A 21,032-nucleotide genomic window follows, 5' to 3' on the forward strand; every position below is an offset into this window, starting at 1 on the left:
TACTGGGGAGGCTGACGCTGGAGAATCGCTTGAATTTGGGAGGAGGAGGTTGCAGTGAGCCGAGATCGCACAAAAAAACCGCAATGCTGGTTAAATAAAACATGGAGGGACATCCATTCATTGAGATAACATGGTACTCTGAATAGGAATGAGGAAACTCTATCATCTGGCATGGAAAAAGTCTCCAAGACACATTAAATGAAAAAAGAAAGGATCAGAATAGTGTGTATAATGGGCTACCTAAAAAAAAGGAAGATAAGAACATATGAGTTTTCCTATTTGCACGATGGAGGTCTAGAAGGAGCCTAGAGACTGGCTACTTATTGCAATGGGGAAGGTTGTAAGATAGACACAGGAGTGGGAGGGAGCCTCTCCATATGGATTTTTATATTGTTTTATTCTTTAACTATGTGATTGAATTACCAGTTCAAAGAAAAATGTAAGGAAAAACTAAACCTTTGCCTTTACCATGTCGCAAACACAAGCAGAACTGTAGCAACGTTTTGTCATCTGTTTTAGCATCCGGGTTCCCCAGGGCCCAGGAATAAGAGCCACAGCTTCCTTCTAAGGCCCACTCCAGTATGGCTTAGTCAGGAAGTTCTTTCTTAGGTCTGACTGCATTCCCTCCTGATGAAACATCCAGCACTGCCTCCTTAGTGCCATGTAGCTATCAATAGGTATCCTCAACTCCCTCCAGGCCTTACTTGGTTGGCTGGGTAAGTCTAAGCCCTATAACCCCTCCCTCTGAGACCTTGGAATAGTTTGGAGTTGCTCAGTGAGAGGACAGGACTATTGGGTCTGGTAACTAACCAGGAAAAGGGAGCTAGGAAATGAAGAAAAGAGAGCTTGACTGCTCTCCTGGCCCTCTCCTGTGTGCTTCCATCTCCTCTTATGTCTGAACACACACATAACATCTCTGAATCTCCCTCCTACTCCCTGTCTTGTCCTTCATGGCCTCATCCTCTCCCCAGTCTCACAGGTGAGTGCCCACGCCTGCTATCACCATGACAACCATTCACAGCCAGCAGATGCTGCAGGAGCACGTGTCCATGGAGTTCTCCAGCTCCACCACCCACGTGCAGACCTTCTCCCAGACAACCAAGATCGTGGGAGGCAAGTGGCATGGGGGCAGGGAATGGATCGGGAAGGGCAGCTATTCTTCCTCTACACCTATTCCTTGGGTGGCCCCAGTTGTGCCACTCATGGGCCCCTCAGGAGCCCACAATACCATCAGCAACCCCCCACCCAATGTGTGCTTCTAATCTGGGCTTTGTTAAAGCTTCAGCCAGCTGGATGTACACCACATATCAGATCTCCAGGAAAACAGCTTAGAAAAGATCAATCGTGTGGATGTGTGTGAATGATTGATAAGCTCTTAATTGCTGAAGGAGATCTGAGCCATAGGTGAACGGATTGTGTCTCCAAAGGTAGAACTTCAGGCATGGGGGAAATTAGGAGGGTAGCTACCTTATCTACATATCAGTAATGCTGACCCTGCTCCACTTAAGAAATAGGAGACTTGGGGCTACCAGTGGAGAAAGAAGGTGAACACATAAACAAGAAGGTGACCTTAGCTTCCAGGCTCTTAGCCCACTGGGGCCAGACTTGGAGGAGGGCAGATCCAAGGGAAAGCTGAGAAATGGTCTCAGAGCTGAACAGAGTGTTTTAGTCATGTCTCTAGTGGAAAGAGATTAAAAGATGGCCAGGGGCCGAGACATTGGATACCCCTTCTCACAGTCATTGCCCCTCCCTCAAAGCCTTAAACGGATGGAGTCCCTCAAAGTCTTCTGTGCACAGAGGTCAAGGCCAGATAAATACTCTATACCAACCAACACCTCCTGGCCAGTGAGGCAGAGCAAGTGGAACAGCTGGGACTCAAGGCATATGGTCTAGACCAGAAGTTCCAAACTCAAGTGATTTATAGCAGTGATTCTCTGCCCTGGCTGCACATCAGAGTCACCTTAGAGCAGGGGGTGGGAGGAGGGCAAAAATACGGCAGTACCTGAGTCTCACCCCAGACCATTCAATCAGATATTTCTTATAAAGTTCTCCATGGATTATAATGTGCAACCAAAGCTGTAGACCACTGACCAACAGGGCCCAGGCAGGGAACATAAATGCAGGGAAAAGACTGGGGTAAACTAGATGGTATATCCCATCTAAAGCGGCAGCCACTATTCACCTCCCACTGACTGTTGCCATATGGGAATACAAGTCCAGTGTTGAGAATCCAGGAATCTGAATTTTTATGTGAAATCTTTCAATTTCAGATGTAGGGCTACTTTTTTGTTTAAACATTGTGGAGGTCACATAAAAGACATCTGCAGGCCAGGTGTCCCCTGCATTCTGCCTGTTTGAGACCTCTGGTTCCTATTTAAAAGCAGGCCATGAGAGCTTCTTAACACACTTTTCCCCCTCTGTCAGATTAGTGGGATACTAAAAGCACCTACTTCAGTGGGATACTGTGGAAATTAAATAAAATCACCTCTGATATGTGCCTAGCACAGTTCCTGACTCAAAGAAAGTGTTCCATGATTCAGAGCAATTGTTATGAATTGATAACTCACCAGCCAATAAGATTTTCTGTAATTTTATGCTGCAAAAAGTTTTTTGTCTTCCAAATATAAAATTATATTTCCACATTGAAGATGTGCTTTCAGATAAGGATATTCCCATATATAGCCCCACTGGAGTGGGAATGTGTCCTGTCCCTCACTCAAGAATCACTACTGCCAAGGCAATGAATGCTGAACCCACAGAATGGCAGGGAGAAAATCTAGAGCAGAGCTCAGCCAAGCTACAGACCTCCCAGGCAGAAGCAGGCCTAGCCCCTCTTTTTTTTTATTATTATTATTATATTTTAAGTTCTAGGGTACATGTGCATAACGTGCAGGTTTGTTACATATGTATACTTGTGCCATGTTGGTGTGCTGCACCCATCAACTCGTCAGCACCCATCAATTCGTCATTTATATCAGGTATAACTCCCAATGCAATCCCTCCCCCCTCCCCATGAGAGGCCCCCCTAGCCCCTCTTAATGCTACTGGGGGACCAGGACTTCCAGGAGAGAAGCCTAAGAGACCAAGAAAATTCCACAAGAGAAGCCACCTTTAAAAAAAAAAAAATAGGACTCAGGGCTGTGGCCCCATAAAGGTAATGGACCACTGAGGTGTGGGAAAGGAGTTCGCGTCCCCTAGTGGTTGAAACTTGCCATAACACAATGGCCCATCGACGCACCCTGCTTTCTCTCCACGTAGCTGGTCCTGCTCCCACTTCCCTAAATGCCCTTTGTTCCCATGCTCCACCGTCCCCTCAAGAAAGCTCAGTCCTCCCATCGCGAGCTGGGCTTCTACCTGGAGCCCATTCTGACCTCTCGCCTGCCTCCACAGAGGAGGTCGTGACGAGGAAGTCCTCGAGCACAGTGGAGTTCTTCAGCTTGGTGACCCGGAGCTCCAACATCCCTGCGGGCGACAGCGTCCCAGAGTTCGTGGAGAAGCCTCACCCGGTCACCGCGCCCGAGGGTGTGTTGCTGCCCATGGCTCCCCGGGCCCCCAGTGCTTCGCTTTCTAATCGAGTGTCCCCACCCTCCCTTCCACCCCAACGTCCTCCAATGCTAAACCCTGGCAGAGCCTGCCCGAGGGTTCCTCCCCTGCCCGGGGCCAGGCCCAGGTGTCTGGGAGGAGGCGGGGAGCCGGCCGAGGGTGGCAGAGGCTCTAGCCTGGTGGCTAAGAGGCGAAAACGCGTCCTGTGCTCATCGCAGGGGACAAAGCCGTGTTCCGAGCCCGCGTGCAGGGGAACCCCAAACCCCACATCTCCTGGAAGAGGGAGAGTGGCATCCCCATCAAGGAGTCCGCCAAGATATTCTACGACAGCATTAACAAGGAACACGTGCTGAAGGTGCGGGGGCCGAGCCCGAGTCTAGTTACGGAGAAGGCTAGAGGCAGGGACCCCCAGGGCGTGCCACCAGTCTTCTCACCAATGAGAGCCTTAACGGCGGCCCGAGAACTGCGGCAGGATAAGAGAGGCGGAGTCAGGAACTGGGGTGTTGCCCGAATGAGCAGAGGACCCAAAGTACCCCCAGGGCAGAGCAGAGCAGGGGCAGAGCCAGAACGTGGTGGGGCGGCGCCCAATGGAAGTGAAGGGGCGTGTCCACAAGGCGAGTGAGCCAAAAGGAATGCGGGACCAAGACGGTGGCCGTAGCCATGGAGGGTGGGACCACTGTGGGTGGAGAGGTGCCGGAGGGACTGGTCGTAGAGTAGGGTTGAGGGTCAGGGGCTCTGGACTCTCCAGCTGAACCCTCGAGAACAGCCTCCCCAAGGACAGACCATCCTTAGGTCTAACCAGCTTCTGGATCACTTTCTGAGAGCTGGGCCTGCCCAGCTGCAACCCCTGGCTCCAAGCCCTTCGAGGAAAGAGAGGGATGGGTCACTAAGAGATCTAGGCCTATAATTACTTCTGATCCTATAATCACTCGGATCCTGGCCCGATTTCCCGTTGTGAAAGGCAAAGAGCCTCCTTTTTTCCCCACAAACAGAAGTAGTCTCCTCCCAAAGACCCATCATCGCTGGACTTTCAGCCCCGCACAGCACATAGGAGCTGCCCCAGGTCCCCCTACTGGCCACCTCTTACACAAGCTCATTCATTCAGCAGACACTTTCTGAGAGCCTAGCAGGCTTCTGCAAGCACCATGCAGACAGGTACCAAATCAACCTTACTCACCACTGCTCCTTCTGGGGCTCAGCCCAGTGCCTGGTACAGAGGAGTAAATTGTATTAAATGAAGACTCAGCAAAATGATGCCAGAAACTGCAGATAGTTACAATGCAGGGGAAGTCCTGCCTTCTGGGAGCTCACAGCCAAGGGGGAAAGTCTGATGGAGAAGCAGACAGTTTTATTGCTATGGAATCAGGCTACAAACATGCATACTCACACTGACTGCTAGCTGGTACCTCCAAATCATACAGGCTGCTCAATCCTCCATACGTATACCCAACACCCAGCTCCTATTGTCCCCTAAAAAAAAAAAAGGCCTCCTTCCTTATCTCACAGAAAGTCTCCCTGTGGTTCCTTTTCCTTCCCCCTCTAATGGCCGGACTTTGATCCAGCTGGAGCCACTGACCTCAGATGACTCTGACAACTACAAGTGTATTGCAAGCAATGACCATGCAGATGCCATCTATACTGTATCTCTGCTGGTAACAGAAGGTGAGTTGGCCCCTTCCTCTTGGCCTTTCTTCTTAGGGGCCAGACTCCCCCTGTCTGAACCTGTCCCTCTGTGTGTCCTCAGGTCAAGAGAAAATGGACTTCAAAAAGATGCTGAAGAAGCGGTGAGGCTGGCAGGTCCCTCTGCCTAAGATATTGTCTCCTCATCCAGGCTGAAGCCTCTCAAAGGCCTCTCCACAGGGCCCTGAGTTCCAAGAATCCATGGAGTAGGGAGGGGTTTCTCAAGGTTGGGAGAGGCATTGTGTACAAGCTTAGTCCCTTCCTCCTTCTCCTAGGGCACCCCCTGCTCCCAAGAAGAAGCAGAAGAAGGTGGCAAATGAGAAAGAGATGCTGGAGATTTTGTCCAAAGTGCCCAAGAAAGACTTTGAGAAGGTCTGCATGGAGTACGGTTTCACCGACTTTCGGGGGCTGCTCAGGAAGCTCAAAGAGATGAAGAAGAAAGTAGAGGTGGAGGTCAGTACCCTGCAGGGAGCAGGGGCCTGCAGGCTAGGGGCAGGGCCTCACCCAAAGTGCTAGTGCCTGTGTATTTCTCAGCAGCAAGGTCTCCCCAGTTCTGCACACACATACTCAGAGGCCTACTCTCTACTGTGAAAGCAGCAAGGGAGCACAAGTCACCTTCCTTCTAATTCTGTCTTTATCACTCCCTAATATACTTGGACCTTGGAGTCAGATAGACCTAGATTCAAATCCCAGTTCTAGGCTGGGTGCAGTGACTCACGCCTGTAATGCCAGCACTCTGGCAGGCCAAGGTGGGTGGATCACCTGAGGTCAGGAGTTCGAGACCAGCCTGCCAACATGATGAAACCCTGTCTCTACTAAAAATACACACACACAAAAATTAGCTGGGTGTGGTGGCGCACACCTGTAATCCCAGCTACTTGGGAGGCTGAAACAGGAGAATCGCTTGAACCTGGGAGGCGGAGGTTGTGGTGAGCCAAGATCACGCCACTGCACTCCAGCCTGGGTGACAGAGCAAGACTCTGTCTCAAAACAAACAAACAAACAAATCCCAGTTCTACTGCCTTATTAGCTGTGTGAACTTGGGCATCTCTCTGAGCTTCAGTTTCCTCATCTACAAAATGAAAATTATACTTCCTTCTTTCATTTGTTTGTGTGTTGTTGCTGTCATTCACTGGTTCACTCAACCAACTCATTAAGCTTCTACATTGGAATTAGAGAATCTATATAATAGGCCCAGGTACATAGTGACTATTCCATGAATGATGGTTTTGTTTGTTTGTTTGTTTTTGTTTTTTTGCTCATCCCCCATAATATTCCTCTCCTCCTAAATCTTTAAATTGATCAGTGGAGCAGTGCAGGTTGTTACCTAATTAGCCTAGTCATTTCTCCTCATACGCTTAAGAGTTTCTCCAGGATTGAGGACACAGTCTGGGCAGGCTTTGGGTACCACTGACACTTGTCATTTTATTATCATAATCTCTCAGGCCATCCGGATTCTGAAGCCCCTGGAAGACAAAGAGACCAAGGTTGACACCACAGTGGTCTTCGACTGCATAATGGAGCTGAAAGACCCCAATGTCAAGATGATATGGATCAAGGTGGGGGATGCCTAGCCAGGGTCCACCTTGGCAATATCTCTTCCTCTCTACCCCCTTCTCTCACTATCTATAAGCCTTAGCCTCTCTTCCATCCCATCAAGAGGATGCCTCCTGGTATGGTTGAAAGAGGCTGGAATTGGGCTCTACTGTTAACTGTTTCACCCCTTTGTTGTGTGACGTAAGACAGTCACATTCCTCTGTCTATGCCTCAGTCTACCCATCTTTAAATTGAAAGGCTTGATTAGACAGTCTTAAAGGTCACTGAAGATCTTTGCCTCTAAGGGAAAGCATCTAATGAACTCATGCATATTAAGAGCTCGGGCCTGTGAGGAGGCCTGTGGGGAGGCAGGGATCTTGGATCCCACCAAGCCAGATGATGAGGCTATAGAGATCATAGGAACCTCTGTGTGTCTTGAGGGTTGGACATGCACCCTCCAGCTTAGGCTGGCATTGGGGAATGGAGACCTCTGGAAGCCTCCTCTTAAAGCCCTTCATCAGCTTTTCTACCTGTTCCATGAGGCAGGGTACTGAGCCACTGAGGATCCAGTACTCCCTGGGCAAGTACGATGTGAAGCAGATGGGCACCAAGTACATGCTGGTTATTAGCAACGTGAACATGAATGATGCTGGCATCTACAGCCTGTCCGTGGGCGATAAGCGGATGAGTGCAGAGCTCACAGTGCTGGGTATGAGTGGGGGCATGCAAGGGCACAAGGAGGACATGTCGGGTTGGAAGAGAGGAATGGCCAGGGATGTGGTCCATGGGGATATTGAAGAGGACTATAGGACTATGCAAGAAAGGATTGTGTGGGGATGGAAGTCAATGGAGGCAGGAAGCATCAGATGTAAGGGAGAGGACTATGAGATAGTAAGTACCTTGGGGATGTGTAGCATAGTGATTAAGAACATAGACTCTAGGCCAGGCATGGTGGCTCACACCTGTAATCCCAGCATTTTGGGAGGCTGAGGTGGGAGAACCGCTTGATGCCAAAAGTTCAAGACCACCCTGGGCAATATAGTGAAACCCTGTCTCTACAAAAATAAATAAATAATTGGCCAGGTATGGTGGCACACACCTGTAGTCCTAGCTACCCGGCAGGCTGAGGCTGCAGTGAGCCATGATCCTGCACTGCTCTTTAGCCTGGGTGATGAAGCAAGATCCTGTCTCAAAAAAAAAAAAAGTTATAAAAAAGAACACAGACTCTGGAACTAAACTACTAGAGTTCAAATCCCAGTTTCGGCCACTTATGAGCTATGTGATTTAGGTCAAGTTATTTAACTTCTCTTTAATTCAGTTTCCCCATCTACAAAATGGGGAATAATAGAATCTACCTATATGATAATCAGATGAATTAATATGGCTACAATGGTGCCTGGAACATATCTAAAACCACAAAAGTGCTTTTAAAATTGCTGTTACCGTTACTGGGGAGAAGACCACGTGAACATCATAGGAGGGGACTCCAGGTGAGAAGGGCTCGACAACAAAACCAAAGGAAGGGTGCTTTCCCCCAGCCATGGGCTACAGGAGGCCAGTGACACGTGAGTCCCCTCTTCACCATTCCACCCCTCACGAGGGACCAGCCCAATCACTGCCCCTCCTACTGTTTGCTGCAGATGAGCCACTGAAGTTCCTGGGAGAGATGAAGCCTCTGAAGGTGACAGAGCGCCAGACAGCTGTGTTTGAGATCCGCCTCTCCAAGAAAGAGCCCAATTTTGTGTGGAAGTTCAATGGCAAGGAGCTGAAGAGGGATGACAAGTATGAAATCACAGTGTCCGAAGATGGTCTGACCCATACACTTAAGATTAAGGATGCCAGACTCAGTGACAGTGGCGAGTTCTCTGCTGAGGCGGGGAACCTGGTGCAAAAGGCCCAGCTCACTATTGACCGTGAGTCATTGGGCAACAGCCTACGGGGTGGGCTTTGTGACACAGTAACCTCCATGCAGGTAGTCATCATTTATATATCCATCTCCTCTTTGCAAAGCCCTGTGATAGGTACTGGAAAGACAGAGGGATCTCCCTTCTGTTAACTCCTAGTCTAGTAGGGGAGGCAGGTATGAAAATGAAATTAGAATATTAGTTATTATTCCAAGAGTCAAGACACACTGGGATCTTACTATCAGCTGTGAGATCGTGGACCAAGAAAGTATTAGTCTATGCCTTTAATGCCATATATTACAGCACATCTGTGTCACTCTTGACTACTTATATTCTGCTATCACAACTACTTTGGGAATTCGCACATAATGTAGGTACACCAATGAGCATGTCATACATCTGAACCGCACCTGGAATCTATATCACATGGAATCATTGCTGTGATGGAGGGAGACACAAGGGCTGTAGAAGACCAAAGAAAAGTCATCACCTGGCAACGTCAGAAATAATATAATGAATGATGTCCAAGCTTTACCAAGAACTAAAAGGAGTTCCACTTTCAGAGAATGAGGGAGAGTAGAGAACATCCCCAGCAGAGGTAATAGCATGTATAAATGTCCAGACATTAGAGAGACAATGCAGGTATGGCTGGAGCTCCAAGGGGGCATTAGAGATATTGAGAACTATAAAAGTTCTCACCCCATTTTATATATGAGGAAACTGAGACTCAAGAGAGGTAAATGAGTTTTATATAGTCAACTAGCAAGACAGGGCCAGAGCTAGGACTCTCCCTGTCAGGTACTTCTGTGAGTCACATATTGCACACAAACACATTCAACATCACAAGTTCTTGTGTTTTCTGGGGCCAGAAAGAGGGACAGGGCTCATGGCTCTGTAGCTGCAGAAAAAAGATGTTGTGGTTTGGGAGCAGGCCCAAGTGTCTGTCCATCCACAGGCATCCCCATCAAGTTTGAGAGCAACCTCAAAAATGTACGTGTGAAAGAGAGGAGCCGTGCATGCCTGGAGTGTGAACTGACGTCCAAGGATGTGACACTGCGCTGGAAGAAGGATGGGCAGCTGCTGATGCATGGCACTAAGTACAGCATGAACCATGAGGGCAAGCGAGCAGAGCTGGTCATTGAGGATGCACATCTCAGTGATGGTGGCGAGTACACCGTGGTGGCCATGCAGGATGGAGACCCTACTGAATACTACAGTACTGCCATCGTCACTGTAGAGGGTAACACCCGCCCTATCAATCCCCACTGACCAATCCACCTGACCCTGGCGTTCCCTTACAGTGGACATCAATTGCCCCCCTCCCACTAACTCCAATCCTCCCGTAGACCATGACCAACTTGTGTCTCCCCACTCTGATCACCCTCACCTCCAATATTCTGACCATCTCTGACCTCCCATGCCCTGAACATTTATACCTCCTAGACACTATCACCCCCCATCTTCCAGACTCTGTCCCAAATTTCCTGAGTTCGTCCTTCACTTTCAGACTCTAACCATCCCCAGCAACCCTGATATCCCAGACATCTTGATCCCAACCATCTCCTACTACCTAACCATAAACCACTTTTCACAGACCCTGGCCACCCTCAACCCCCAATGACCCTATGTATCCTATAGTCTAGCATAACCACAACTAAACATCCCAACTCCAGTGACCGCCTGCATCTTCACCATATATTTCCCTCTTCAACCCAGCATCCTAAGTCCCTGCTGACCACCCTTCACTAATCAATACCCCATTAGCCATCTCCCAGTTTTCCTGGTCACCATTTCCCAAGCCACTGACATTTCCCCATCCCCCTCCCACCTATTGCTCCAGTTCCCCCCACTGACCATCCCCCAATCACCTATGGACCACAATGGCAAGCCGCCTGCTCATCATAAATTATTTTGATTGACACAGCACCCCTGACCAGTCCCATGACCATCGCCATCAGCCCTTTTCCCAGAAGTCCCTCCCACCCCAAAATCCTGAGCCAGTACCTTGCCCACCTTTCTCCCCAGAGCGTCTGGCCACAGTGAAGAGCGGGATGTCTGACGTGCACGCAGCCACTGGGAGCCCGGCTGAGTTGTGTGTAGTGCTGAACGACGAGAAGGTGGAGGGTGTGTGGCTGAAGGATGGCAAGAAGGTCTGAAGCAGGGACCAGGGAAGGGGGTGAAGGAGGTAGACCTAGCCTATGCTCACACTCACGCCCACCCCTGGCCCCCAGATCACGGACTTGCCAGGCGTGCAGATTGTGAAGCAGGGTGCAGTGCACAAGCTCATCTTCCCCAGTATGGGCCCTGAGCATGAGGGCAAGTACACATTCCGGGCCAAGGGCGCGGAGAGTGAAGCCTCTGTATTCATCGCAGGTACGGATCTTTCCAAGGCAGGCAAAACTCAACCATGCCTGGCCCACCTACAAGCTCATGGCTTCTCCCCCGCCCCATGGGCTCCTCCATGCCAATGCTCAAGCCTTCCCTGCCGCCCCGCCCCACAGATCCTCCTACCATCGACCCGTCAGTACTGGAGGCACTGGCCGCACACCCCATCACCGTAAAGGTAGGCCACACGGCCCACATCAACGTCCCCTTCCGGGGAAAACCGCTGCCCAAAGTGACATGGTACAAAGATGGCATGGAGGTGACGGAGGAGGAACGCGTGTCCCTGCAGCGCGGGGAAGACCAGGCGCTGCTCACCATCTCCAACTGTGTGCGTGAAGACAGTGGCCTGGTCCTGCTTAAGCTCAAGAATGACCACGGCTCAGCCACAGCCACTCTGCACCTTAGTGTGCTGGGTAAGGGCAGGGCTGGTCTGGGCTGGGCTGAACTGAGGGCACCTGCTGCCCAGACTCAGGGCAGAAGGCAGGCTGAGGAGGATGCCAGAGATAGAGTTGAAGTTTGGGCTGGGAATCTGCCTAGAAGGCTGGCTTTGCAGTCAGAAGCCCGCTTTCTAACTTCCCAGCTAGCTCTTGGCCGAGTGAACCTCCCTAAGCCTCAGCTTCTTACCTAGAACAGGGTGATTTTTTTTCTAGTATCCATTTCTAGTGAATTTAAAGTGCACAGCTAAGAACACAGGACATAATATACTTTCAGATATGTTACTTAAGTATTGTTATTGACTTGAAAAGGAAAACTTGATAGGAGGTAAGGTGGAAATGAGGTGAAAGACAGGTGAAATTGGCCAGACACAGTGGCTCACGCCTATAATCACAGCACTTTGGGGGTCCAAGGCAGGTGGATCACTTAAGGTCAGGAGCTCGAGGCCAGCCTGGCCAACATGGCGAAACCCGGTCTCTACTAAAAATACAAAAATTAGCCAAGCGTAGTGGCACACACCTGTATTTCCAGCTACTCGGGAGGTTAAGGCACAAGAATCGCTTGAACCTGGGAGGCAGAGGTTGCAGTAAGCCAGGATCAGGCCACTACACTCCAGCCTGGGTGACAGAGCAAGACTGTCTCCAAAAAAACAAACAAACAAACAAACAAAAAAAGCAACAACAACAACAAAAACAGGGGTGGATTTAGGGTTGGAGGTGAGGTTGATTAGAAAGAGTAGTGAGTTTGAAAGTGAAACAGGGTGAGGTGGGAGGTCAGATACAGCTGGAGACAAAATAACGTGGGAAAGATGGAATGGGGATTGGGAATGGGATTTGGGATTTGTCTGAACATGAGGATATAAGGAAAGAGATAAGGAGCTGGCCTGAATATACTACTTATATTCAACATGCCACATACACGCCATCACCACCTCCTCCACCTGCATTTCCATCGAGCTGTGGGATGGGAAAGTTTGAGTTTCAATTCAGCAGCAAGACTGAGCACCTCCTCTATGTTCTCAGTGCTGGCAACATAGAGATGAAGTATCCCCAGCAGTTCCTCAATCCAAAAGGGGTGAAACTGGTAGACAGACTGTAATGATAACATGAGGTAAACGCTGGTACTAGAAAGCACTGGTGTTCTCAAAGCTCAGAAGGGGAGAACTTGTCTGGAAGGGGACAGGGAGATCAGCTAAGGGCAGGGGACCCTAAGGTCTCTAGTCTACCCATTGCTAGGCAGATGGGAAACTCACGGGGGCAAGGATCAAACTGTTTGGGCAAGTCTTAGAAGGAGGGATGATGGACACAGGGAGGGGCAAAGGGTCCAAAAAGCTCAAAATCCAGCTATCCCTTAGTCTGGGCAGACCTTTGATGAGTGGGAGGAGGCTCTTCTGATCCTTTGTTCCAACGCCCCATTCTGAAGCTGTTCTCTGTCCCCAGACCGTCCGAAGCCTCCACAGGGCAGGGTGGAGTTCCTGGAGCTCTCAGGTAGTTGTGTGCACATGAAGTGGAAGGCCCCAAAGGACAATGGTGGACGACCTGTGACACAGTTCATAGTGGAACGGAGGGCAGTTGGCAAGAAGTCCTGGATTAAGATAGGCGAGGTGGATGGCAAAGTCACCAACTTCTCCACCAACAAGGTGGAAGAGGGAAAAGCCTACCAGTTCCATATCCTGGCAGTCAATTCAGAAGGTGTGAGTGACCCACTGGAGACGGAAGAAGTGTTTGCAGGAAATCCCATAGGTCAGTGAGATAGCCTGGTGCTCAGTGGGAAACCCAGGGGTCAGCATGGGGGCCTTCAGCCAGGGATGAACACTGATCTGTGGGGAATTCCACGGGAACATCTCTCTAGCCGTCTCATGAGACGGACTGATTCCAGAGTAAAAACAGAACATTATTTTGAATAGGAATTCTCAACTTTGTCCAGTCATATCACATGCACAACACACTCCCATGGGTATACCCAGGACGTACACAACTTCAGGGAACTGACTCCACTTCTTTTTCCATCCCAGAAGTCATCCCAGAATCCAAGTGAGCATGATGTTGCTATAGGGATAACCTTGAAACCACTCTAACTTTTTCCCCACAGAAAACCCTTGACAACATTGGCCTTTTAATTATAATTACAGGCTGGGCACAGTGGCGCACACCTGTAATCCTAGCACTTTGGGAGGCCGAGGTGGGCGGATCACCTGAGGTCAGGAGCTCAAGACCAGCCTGGCCAACATGGTGAAACCCTGTCTCTACTAAAAATACAAAAATTAGCTGGGCGTGGTGGCAGGCTCCTGTAATCCTGGCTACTCGGGAGGCTGGGGCAAGAGAATTGCTTGAACCCGGGAAGTGGAGGTTGCAATGAGCCGAGATCGTGCCACTGCACTCCAGCTTGGGCAAAAGAGTGAGACTTCGTCTCAAAAATAATAATATTATTATTATTACTGCAAGTTAATTACTTGCTATACCTCTCCCAGCTGATTTCCAAATCTCATGTCAGGACAGTAGATTGAGAATAATGGGATTGGGGGTCATACTGTGGAAAAGTTTAAGTCACTGATTCTCAATGTTGGCTATACATTAGAATCACTTGGTTTCTTTAATAATGCTAATAATACTTGCCATTCACACCAGGCATAGAATATAGGTAGGTGGGACCCAGACACTAGTTGTTGTTAGTGGGGTTTTTTTGTTTTGTTTTGTTTTCATTTTTGTTTTTACTTCCCACTTTATGCTAATGTGCAAGCAAAGTTAAGAATCATTTGTGCCAGGCATGGTGGCTCATGCGTGTAATCCCAGCACTTTGGAAGGCCGAGACAGGAGGATCACTTGAGCCCAAGAGTTCAAGATCATCCTGGGCAACACAGTGAGACCTTGTCTCTAAAACAAGAAAAAGAAAAAAGAATCACTGGTTTGAGTTTATTTAAGCAGGGGAAGCAGAAGTTAGCATGAGGTGGGCAACTATCTACATGCTTCCCTTCCTAACCTTTGTGCTCTCTCTGTCCCCCACAGAGCCTCCTGGTTTTGCCTCCCAACCTCAAGTGACTGATGTGACTAAAGAGACTGTGACCATCACGTGGAATGTCCCTACCCAGGATGGGGGAGCCCCAGTGCTTGGCTACATTGTAGAACGAAGGAAGAAAGGCAGTAACCTGTGGGTGCCAGTCAACAGGGACCTCATCCAGGGTGAGGTCCTTGGGACAGAGGCCCAGGAGGGGCCAAAGGAGGTCTTGCTGAGTGGACCCATTAACTGCTGACATAGTCCCTCCTCCAGCTCTTCTGGAAGTTTTAACAACATCCCATGACCTCCTCTTCTATGTCTCTCACTCTTGTTCTCACCCCATGGATGCCTCTGGCCTCACGACCCCTCATCTTCCCATTTCAGGCACCAAGTGCACTGTGAATGGTCTCCTGGAGGACACAGAATATGAATTCCGAGTTATAGCTGTAAATAAGGCAGGCCCTGGACAGCCCAGCGTGCCATCCAGCTCAGTAGTGGTCAAAGATCCTGTTAGTGAGTATGGGGCTGCCAGGTCCTAACACATAATGGAATTAGCCCATTCAAAGTAGAGAAAGAATTTCTTCCCTGGGGAAGTATGACAGGAGGTATCACAGTCTCTACACTCTGGAAACTGCCAGTCTCATAGAGGGACAAGATTCACACACAAGAGAAAGTCAGCAAATAAAGATTGAGAGTCAGGGACAGTGAGGAGGTGGAGTACAAAAACGTTTTTTAAATTTCGTGTATTTCTAGTTAGGTGAGGTAGGAGAGGCAAGCTGAGGGTTGAGTAAGGGTGTGAGGTAGATGGTTGGAGGGTGTTGCATTTAGGAAGCAAGGTGAGGGTACTGCCTGGAAGTGGATGTGGTGGAGATGGTTGGGTTAAAGGCTGGGGTTTTGAATATAGAAGCTTTGAATGTGTGGGGTATGTTGAATTTAAGGGGTATTGAGTTTAAGGATGAAAGCGTTGAAACAGTAAGACAACTGAATTTGAATTTGGAGGTTGAGTATATAAGATTAGGTACTCAGGGTGTTAACTGAGGGATCTGGAGCTAGAAGTAGTGAAAGATGGGGTTCAGGAGTATTGAGTGGAGATGAGTTTGGAGGCGGCACTTACTACATGTCTGTTCTACCCCAGAACCCCCAGGCCTGGTCCAGGACCTGCATGTATCTGATTCCTCCAACTCCAGCATTTCCCTGGCCTGGCGGGAGCCTGCAGAGGGAGACCCACCCTCTGGCTACATCCTTGAGATGAGGACTGAAGACACAAAGGAGTGGTCCAAGTGCACAAAGATCCCCATCTCAGGCACCTGCTACACAGTGGGAGGACTCACTGAGAGGCAAAAATACTTCTTCCGAATCCGGGCTGTGAATGAGGCTGGGGTCGGGGAGCCTGTGGAGCTAGACAAGGGGGTCCGTGCCATGCCACCACCAGGTGAGGAGACAGAGAGGGCTGGGGATTCATGCCCAACATGGTATCTCCAAACCTTCTCCTCTGGGGCCTCATCCCACAGGAAAATTGGATGATGCTATGATCATGAAAAAGTCATCCATAGTTATTGTGCCTGGACAAAGTTAGGGGTAACTTCAGGGGCACCCCCACTAAAGCAATCATTGTGTGCCAAATAGCATCCACTGTGTGTCAAAGTATAACCACCCAATGGGTTCTTCTTGCCCATTGCACACACAAAACCAGTTCACTGACAGCACAGCATTGCAACAAAGAGTTTAATGGACACAAGGCCAGCCATGCCGTATGGGAGACGGAGTTATTACCCAAATCAACTCCCCGAAAATTCAGAGGCCAGGGAGCCTGCTTCTGACTGGGGCCACAGGACCGGTGGGGTGGGGGGGTCAGCAGGTCCAGGTGGAGCTATCAGTCGTCAGAAATGCAAAAACCTGAAAAGACATCTCAACCACCAATCTTAGGTTCTACAATAGTGATGTATTCACAGGAGTAGCTGGGGAGTTGCAAATCTTGTGATCTCTAGAATAATGACTGATAATCTTTTATGTCTACACCTTAGCAGAATTCAGGCTCCTCACATCCTCCTAATCTGGTGGCCTTTCATTAGCTTCGCAAAGGTGATTTAGTTTGGGGGAAGGACTGTTATCATCTAAACTATAAACTTAAAAAATGTCTCTCCCAACGTTAGCTTGGTCTGAAACCAAGAATGATTAAGGGCAGTTTGGAGGTTAAAGGCAAGATGGGGGTTGGTTAGATAAGATCTCTTTCACTGTCATAATTTTCTCACTGTTATAATTGTTGCAATGGCAGTTTCAAAAGGAGGTGTTAAGAATATAGAAACAAGACACATGACTTGCCTTCCAGGGTCTTGCGTACTAGTAGAAGGAGACAGATAAGAAAACAAATAAATGTTTCACAGTGTTGCAGGGCAGCTAGATGTCCATATGGCCTGTAGTGGGGGCATAAAAGAGGAGAGGCTGGGAAGGCTTTGATGAGGAGGCTTAAAGCAGAGTCTTCTTGAAAGAGAGATCCATGCCTCCACCTCTGTCTCCTCTATCTCAGCTGCACCCAAGTTTGACCTCAGTGCCCGGCTGAAGAGTCACATGGTGGTTCGCGCTGGGACAGCCCTCTGCATCCATGCAGCCTTCTCCGTGAGTTGTCCCTCCATACGCTCTCCACATAACCAAAATGGCTATTGTAGCCATCACAGTCTCTGACTCTGACTCTGCCCCTCACCAGACCCCTAGTGCGACAGCCTAGCGGGAAACTCCTCAACAATGGAGGAAGGCCTGCCCCCAAATATCATCTGCGTGACCAATTGTGCCATCTCCTGTCACTACTCAGGGCTCACCACCACCTGACGTGATCTGGCAGAAAGATGGTGTTCCCACCAAGGGCCGAGAAACAATTACCAAGAGCAAAAACCACTCCCAGTTCCTCATCAATAGCGCCAAGCGCTCTGACTCAGGGGTGTACCGAATCTTGCTTCAGAATGAGTTTGGAGAAGCACACTATGACATCCATGTGCGCGTGGCAGGTATGGAGAGAAGGCAGAGGCCTCCAGGACCCATCCCTGCACACTCTCCAAAGTACAGCTCCGCAGTGCCGCTTTGAGTTCCTACCACAGGAAAGTTGTGCCTTAGGGTCATGAAGATTTCTTTGACAACCCAGAGCAAAACTTTATCATACAGAGTATGGTCGGCAGAGAGAGCAGAAATGAGTGAGGGGCAGGAGGGACAAATAGAGATGAATCCATTAAAAACTGGGGTGACCACTTAAAGAGAGCTGGGAGCTTTAAAATAAAGCTCTAAACCCCCAAAGAAGGAATGGATTCACTTTTACTGAACAATAACTACATGCCAGGATCTTTACCCACTATTTCTATGAAATAGTCATTGTTAGCTCTATTTTGCAACTGAGGAAAGAAGTCTCAGATAAGTAACTTACCCCAGGTCACAAGGCTAGTAAATGGCAAAGCAGACTTTGGAAATAGTTTTCCGACTCCAAGACACCAGCTGCCTGAGACTTGCCCCATCTTATCTTCCATCGGGCTTGGCAGATGGCTGGGTTGGGGACACAACACTTCAGGTTCCCCAAGGTCACTGACAGATCTTCCAACTCTTCCAGATTTCCCTCGGCCCCCCACAAACCTACAGTTGTTTGAGGAAGTCCCCAACACAGTGACTCTGACCTGGAACCACAGCCCAGATGTGCAGGAGGACAGTGAGGCTCACTACCTCATCATGAAGCGGGATGCAAGCACCGCCACCTGGTATACGGCAGCCGAGCGTGTCTTCAGCAACAAGTACACAGTGACGGGGCTGCTCCCAGGCAGGAAGTATTACTTCAGAGTGGTGGCTCGGAATGAAATCGGTGACAGTGAGCCACTTGACTCCAAGGACACCTGGCTCATCAATAAGGACCAGAGTAAGTCTGAGTGCCCAGATGGTGGGGATGACATAAGGATCGCAAAGGGTACCCAAGAGGCAGGATAAAATCTGAAAACCATTGAGATAGAACAGTTAGTATCTGGGACGCTGCGGAGAGAAGGAAATGTTGGCTTTCTTCGGGATACTTTAGGGGTGAGACTAAAGTGGAGGTGGGGAGTTACCTTTGGGGGCGGAGGAGACGGTGGAGGGGCTGCGGAGGGACTTAGAGCGCAGATGCGTTCTGCTCTGAGGGGAGGGTCTAACGGGGCAGAGAACAGGGGAGGGCTCTAGGGAGCCAGGATGATGTCTGGGATCCCTGGAGACTAGGGGTTAAGGGTGGGGGCCGCGTCGGGAAACTCGAACTGAGGAGCTAAAGGGATAAGACGGGAGACTGTGGACGCTGATATGACGTAGGGGAAGCTTGGAGGCGGAGTTAAAGGCTGGGAATAACAGGGTCCAGGAAGCTGGCGCTGGAATGACATCTCGGCCCCGGGTGTATAGGAAAACGTGGCTTGGGTGGCAGACCCCTGGAGCGGCTGGGGACGGGGCTGGGGGGTCCGGGGGAGGTCTGGGGGCTGGTGGGGAGCCCTTAGGAACCAGTGTAACATTGGGCCCCCAGAGTTGGTGGCGCTGGGAATCTGGCCTAGGTCCTGGGGGTTCCGTGTAAGCTGAGCTCTAAGATGTGGGTGGTGGGTGGGGGCCTTGGGGCGCGCTCACGGCCCGCGCCGCCCCGCCCCGCCCGCGCAGTCGAGGACCTGAGCGCCAAGCTCAAGCCCTACGAGAAGAAGGACTGGCGCCAGGCACCGCGCTTCCTGACGCCCCTCAAGCCACACACGGTGCTCCGCGGCCAGGACTGCACCATGACCTGCGCCTTCCTTGGGAACCCGCGACCCACAGTGACCCTCTACAAGGGCGACGTCAACATAACGGCCAACTCCAAGTTCTGGTACAACTCCACCAGCGGCGTGTGCACCCTCGTCATCCCCACCTGCACGCTCAAGGACAGCGGCGATTACAGCGTGCTGGTGGAGAACGAGCTGGGCAAGGACCGCAGCAGTTGCATGCTCACCGTCTATGGTGAGGGCGCCGCGGGGTCCGGCCTCGGGGAGGGGGAGAGGCGCAAAAGGCTGGTCTTGTGGGCCATTGGTCAGCTCTTTTTTTAGCTGGCACCGTTTTTTGAGCTGACTACCAACAGGTGGTGCAAACATTCTTAATTGGCCACAGTTCTTACCACTCTCCCATCATTTCTATGTCATTTCTTATATGCCTGGTCCCTGCAGACATGAGAGTTCTCAATCCCTAGATAAGATGTGGTTTGCAACTCTTGGTGAGCCTAGACCTGCCTTCAAAAAAAAAGATACTGGTGATCAGGATTCAACCAGACTCACCAATCACGATCTCTCTGGCAGGGTTCTGGAAATAACCTTTATGTTTACAAAATTTTGCGGGTGATTCTGATGTGCAATCAAAATTAAAACTGGTCTAGGATAAGGGCAGGTGGGGGGCACAAATAAGGGGAGGAGCGAAGGGAACCCTCCCTTTTGTACATGCATGCCATGTTTCTACTCATGTGTGCACACATCGGGGGAAGCATTTTATTCCTTCCCAGTCTACTGTCTTCATAGCCACACAGCTAGCAGCGTGAACTCTAAATGCAAAGATGGCCTGCCTTGCTGTTGCTTAAATTTCCCCCGGCTTTCCTTTCATGGTAAATTCCAAACCAACAAGGTTTCCCCCTCCCCCACCTCTCATTTCATCTTCTGCTACTCCTGAACCTTCCATGACACTCCATTGCTGTGGTCTCCATGGTTACAGGCCTTTTTTTATCCAGTTATAGATACCCTTCTTTGGGGAAAGGACCTTGTCCTGTTGCTCTGTCTCTTGAGTGCTTAGCTAAGTGTCTGGCACTGAGACAGTATCTCCAGAGAAGCTGCTGAGCTGTGTAAAAGAACTAGGCCAGGGAAGGCACTGTGGGCGCTATCCAGCTTTCATTCCACAGCTAAAGAGATCCCTGATAACTCAACTCTGGTTGTAAGCACAGCATGTGGGCCCAGGGCCCTGGCTCTGCCACTGACCAGCCATGTGACCTTAGCAAGCTACCTCATTGAGCCTGTTTTCTCATCTTCTTTATAGGACTGTGAGGTTTAAATGAGATAGTACAGAATTGCCTGGCACAGTGTCTGGCAAATATTAACTGCTAGATAAATGGCAGCTCTCGCCCCTTCCACTCTGCCAATGCAAGATTAAGGGTCCCAGGGTCCGGCTCCTGGTTTCCTGCATAGGAAGTCCAGCAGTTTGGAATTTCCCTGGTCCCCAGCATCATTAATATAATGAATACTTGCTTTGCTCTTTCAGACAAAGATGGTAAGTCAATTGTGGCATCCGTCACTGACAGTCTGCAAAAGAAATCAAAGCACCTTATGTGAGCTCCAGCCCAGTCCAGGCATCAGAAGGCTGTTACGATGTGGAGCTTCTTGGCCGGTCCTCTGCATGGCCTGGTGTAGGAAGCCCAGTTTGCTCTCTGGTGTTTGTCAATGTAAACATTCAGTGAAGGGATGGGGCAATAAACTAAACTCATCCTTTCCTGTTCCTGAGGGTGGTATACAGCAGGGACCAAGGGGATGGATGTGATTGCATGATGGGGAATCCCAGACCTGGACC

General features: G+C 49.9%; 1 protein-coding gene across 2 annotated transcripts; it reads left to right on the plus strand.

The window, feature by feature from the left end:
• The first annotated feature begins 863 nt into the window (after positions 1-863).
• On the plus strand, positions 864-20,960 carry IGSF22 (immunoglobulin superfamily member 22). Of its 2 annotated transcripts, XM_033205143.1 has the most exons (22): positions 864-1,113; positions 3,391-3,522; positions 3,762-3,898; positions 5,106-5,205; positions 5,288-5,327; positions 5,499-5,676; positions 6,669-6,782; positions 7,306-7,468; positions 8,400-8,672; positions 9,619-9,903; positions 10,689-10,813; positions 10,895-11,036; positions 11,165-11,461; positions 12,923-13,225; positions 14,489-14,662; positions 14,862-14,990; positions 15,613-15,909; positions 17,005-17,093; positions 17,287-17,479; positions 18,070-18,369; positions 19,119-19,448; positions 20,727-20,960. In XM_033205143.1, exons 1-22 carry the CDS (start codon positions 1,005-1,007, stop codon positions 20,795-20,797), a joined length of 3,981 nt encoding a protein of 1,326 aa, XP_033061034.1. In that variant the 5' UTR covers positions 864-1,004; the 3' UTR covers positions 20,798-20,960. The 2 variants fall into 2 exon arrangements, with proteins under 2 accessions (XP_033061034.1, XP_033061033.1); XM_033205142.1 differs by lacking the exon at positions 864-1,113 and having other exon boundaries at positions 3,076-3,522.
• Positions 20,961-21,032: the final 72 nt, after the last annotated feature.

This window comes from Trachypithecus francoisi, unplaced genomic scaffold (assembly GCF_009764315.1).
Source record: "Trachypithecus francoisi isolate TF-2019V2 unplaced genomic scaffold, Tfra_2.0 Lachesis_group8, whole genome shotgun sequence".
Taxonomy (NCBI): domain Eukaryota; kingdom Metazoa; phylum Chordata; class Mammalia; order Primates; family Cercopithecidae; genus Trachypithecus; species Trachypithecus francoisi.

Excerpts from the sequence above, each read along its gene's own strand:
- IGSF22 (XM_033205142.1), top strand. The coding sequence starts at position 3,222 with ATGGCCCATCGACGCACCCTGCTTTCTCTCCACGTAGCTGGTCCTGCT. Across the intron at positions 7,469-8,399 it reads TGCAGAGCTCACAGTGCTGG|ATGAGCCACTGAAGTTCCTG; the intron begins GTATGAGTGGGG and ends TGTTTGCTGCAG. Across the intron at positions 9,904-10,688 it reads TGCCATCGTCACTGTAGAGG|AGCGTCTGGCCACAGTGAAG; the intron begins GTAACACCCGCC and ends CTTTCTCCCCAG.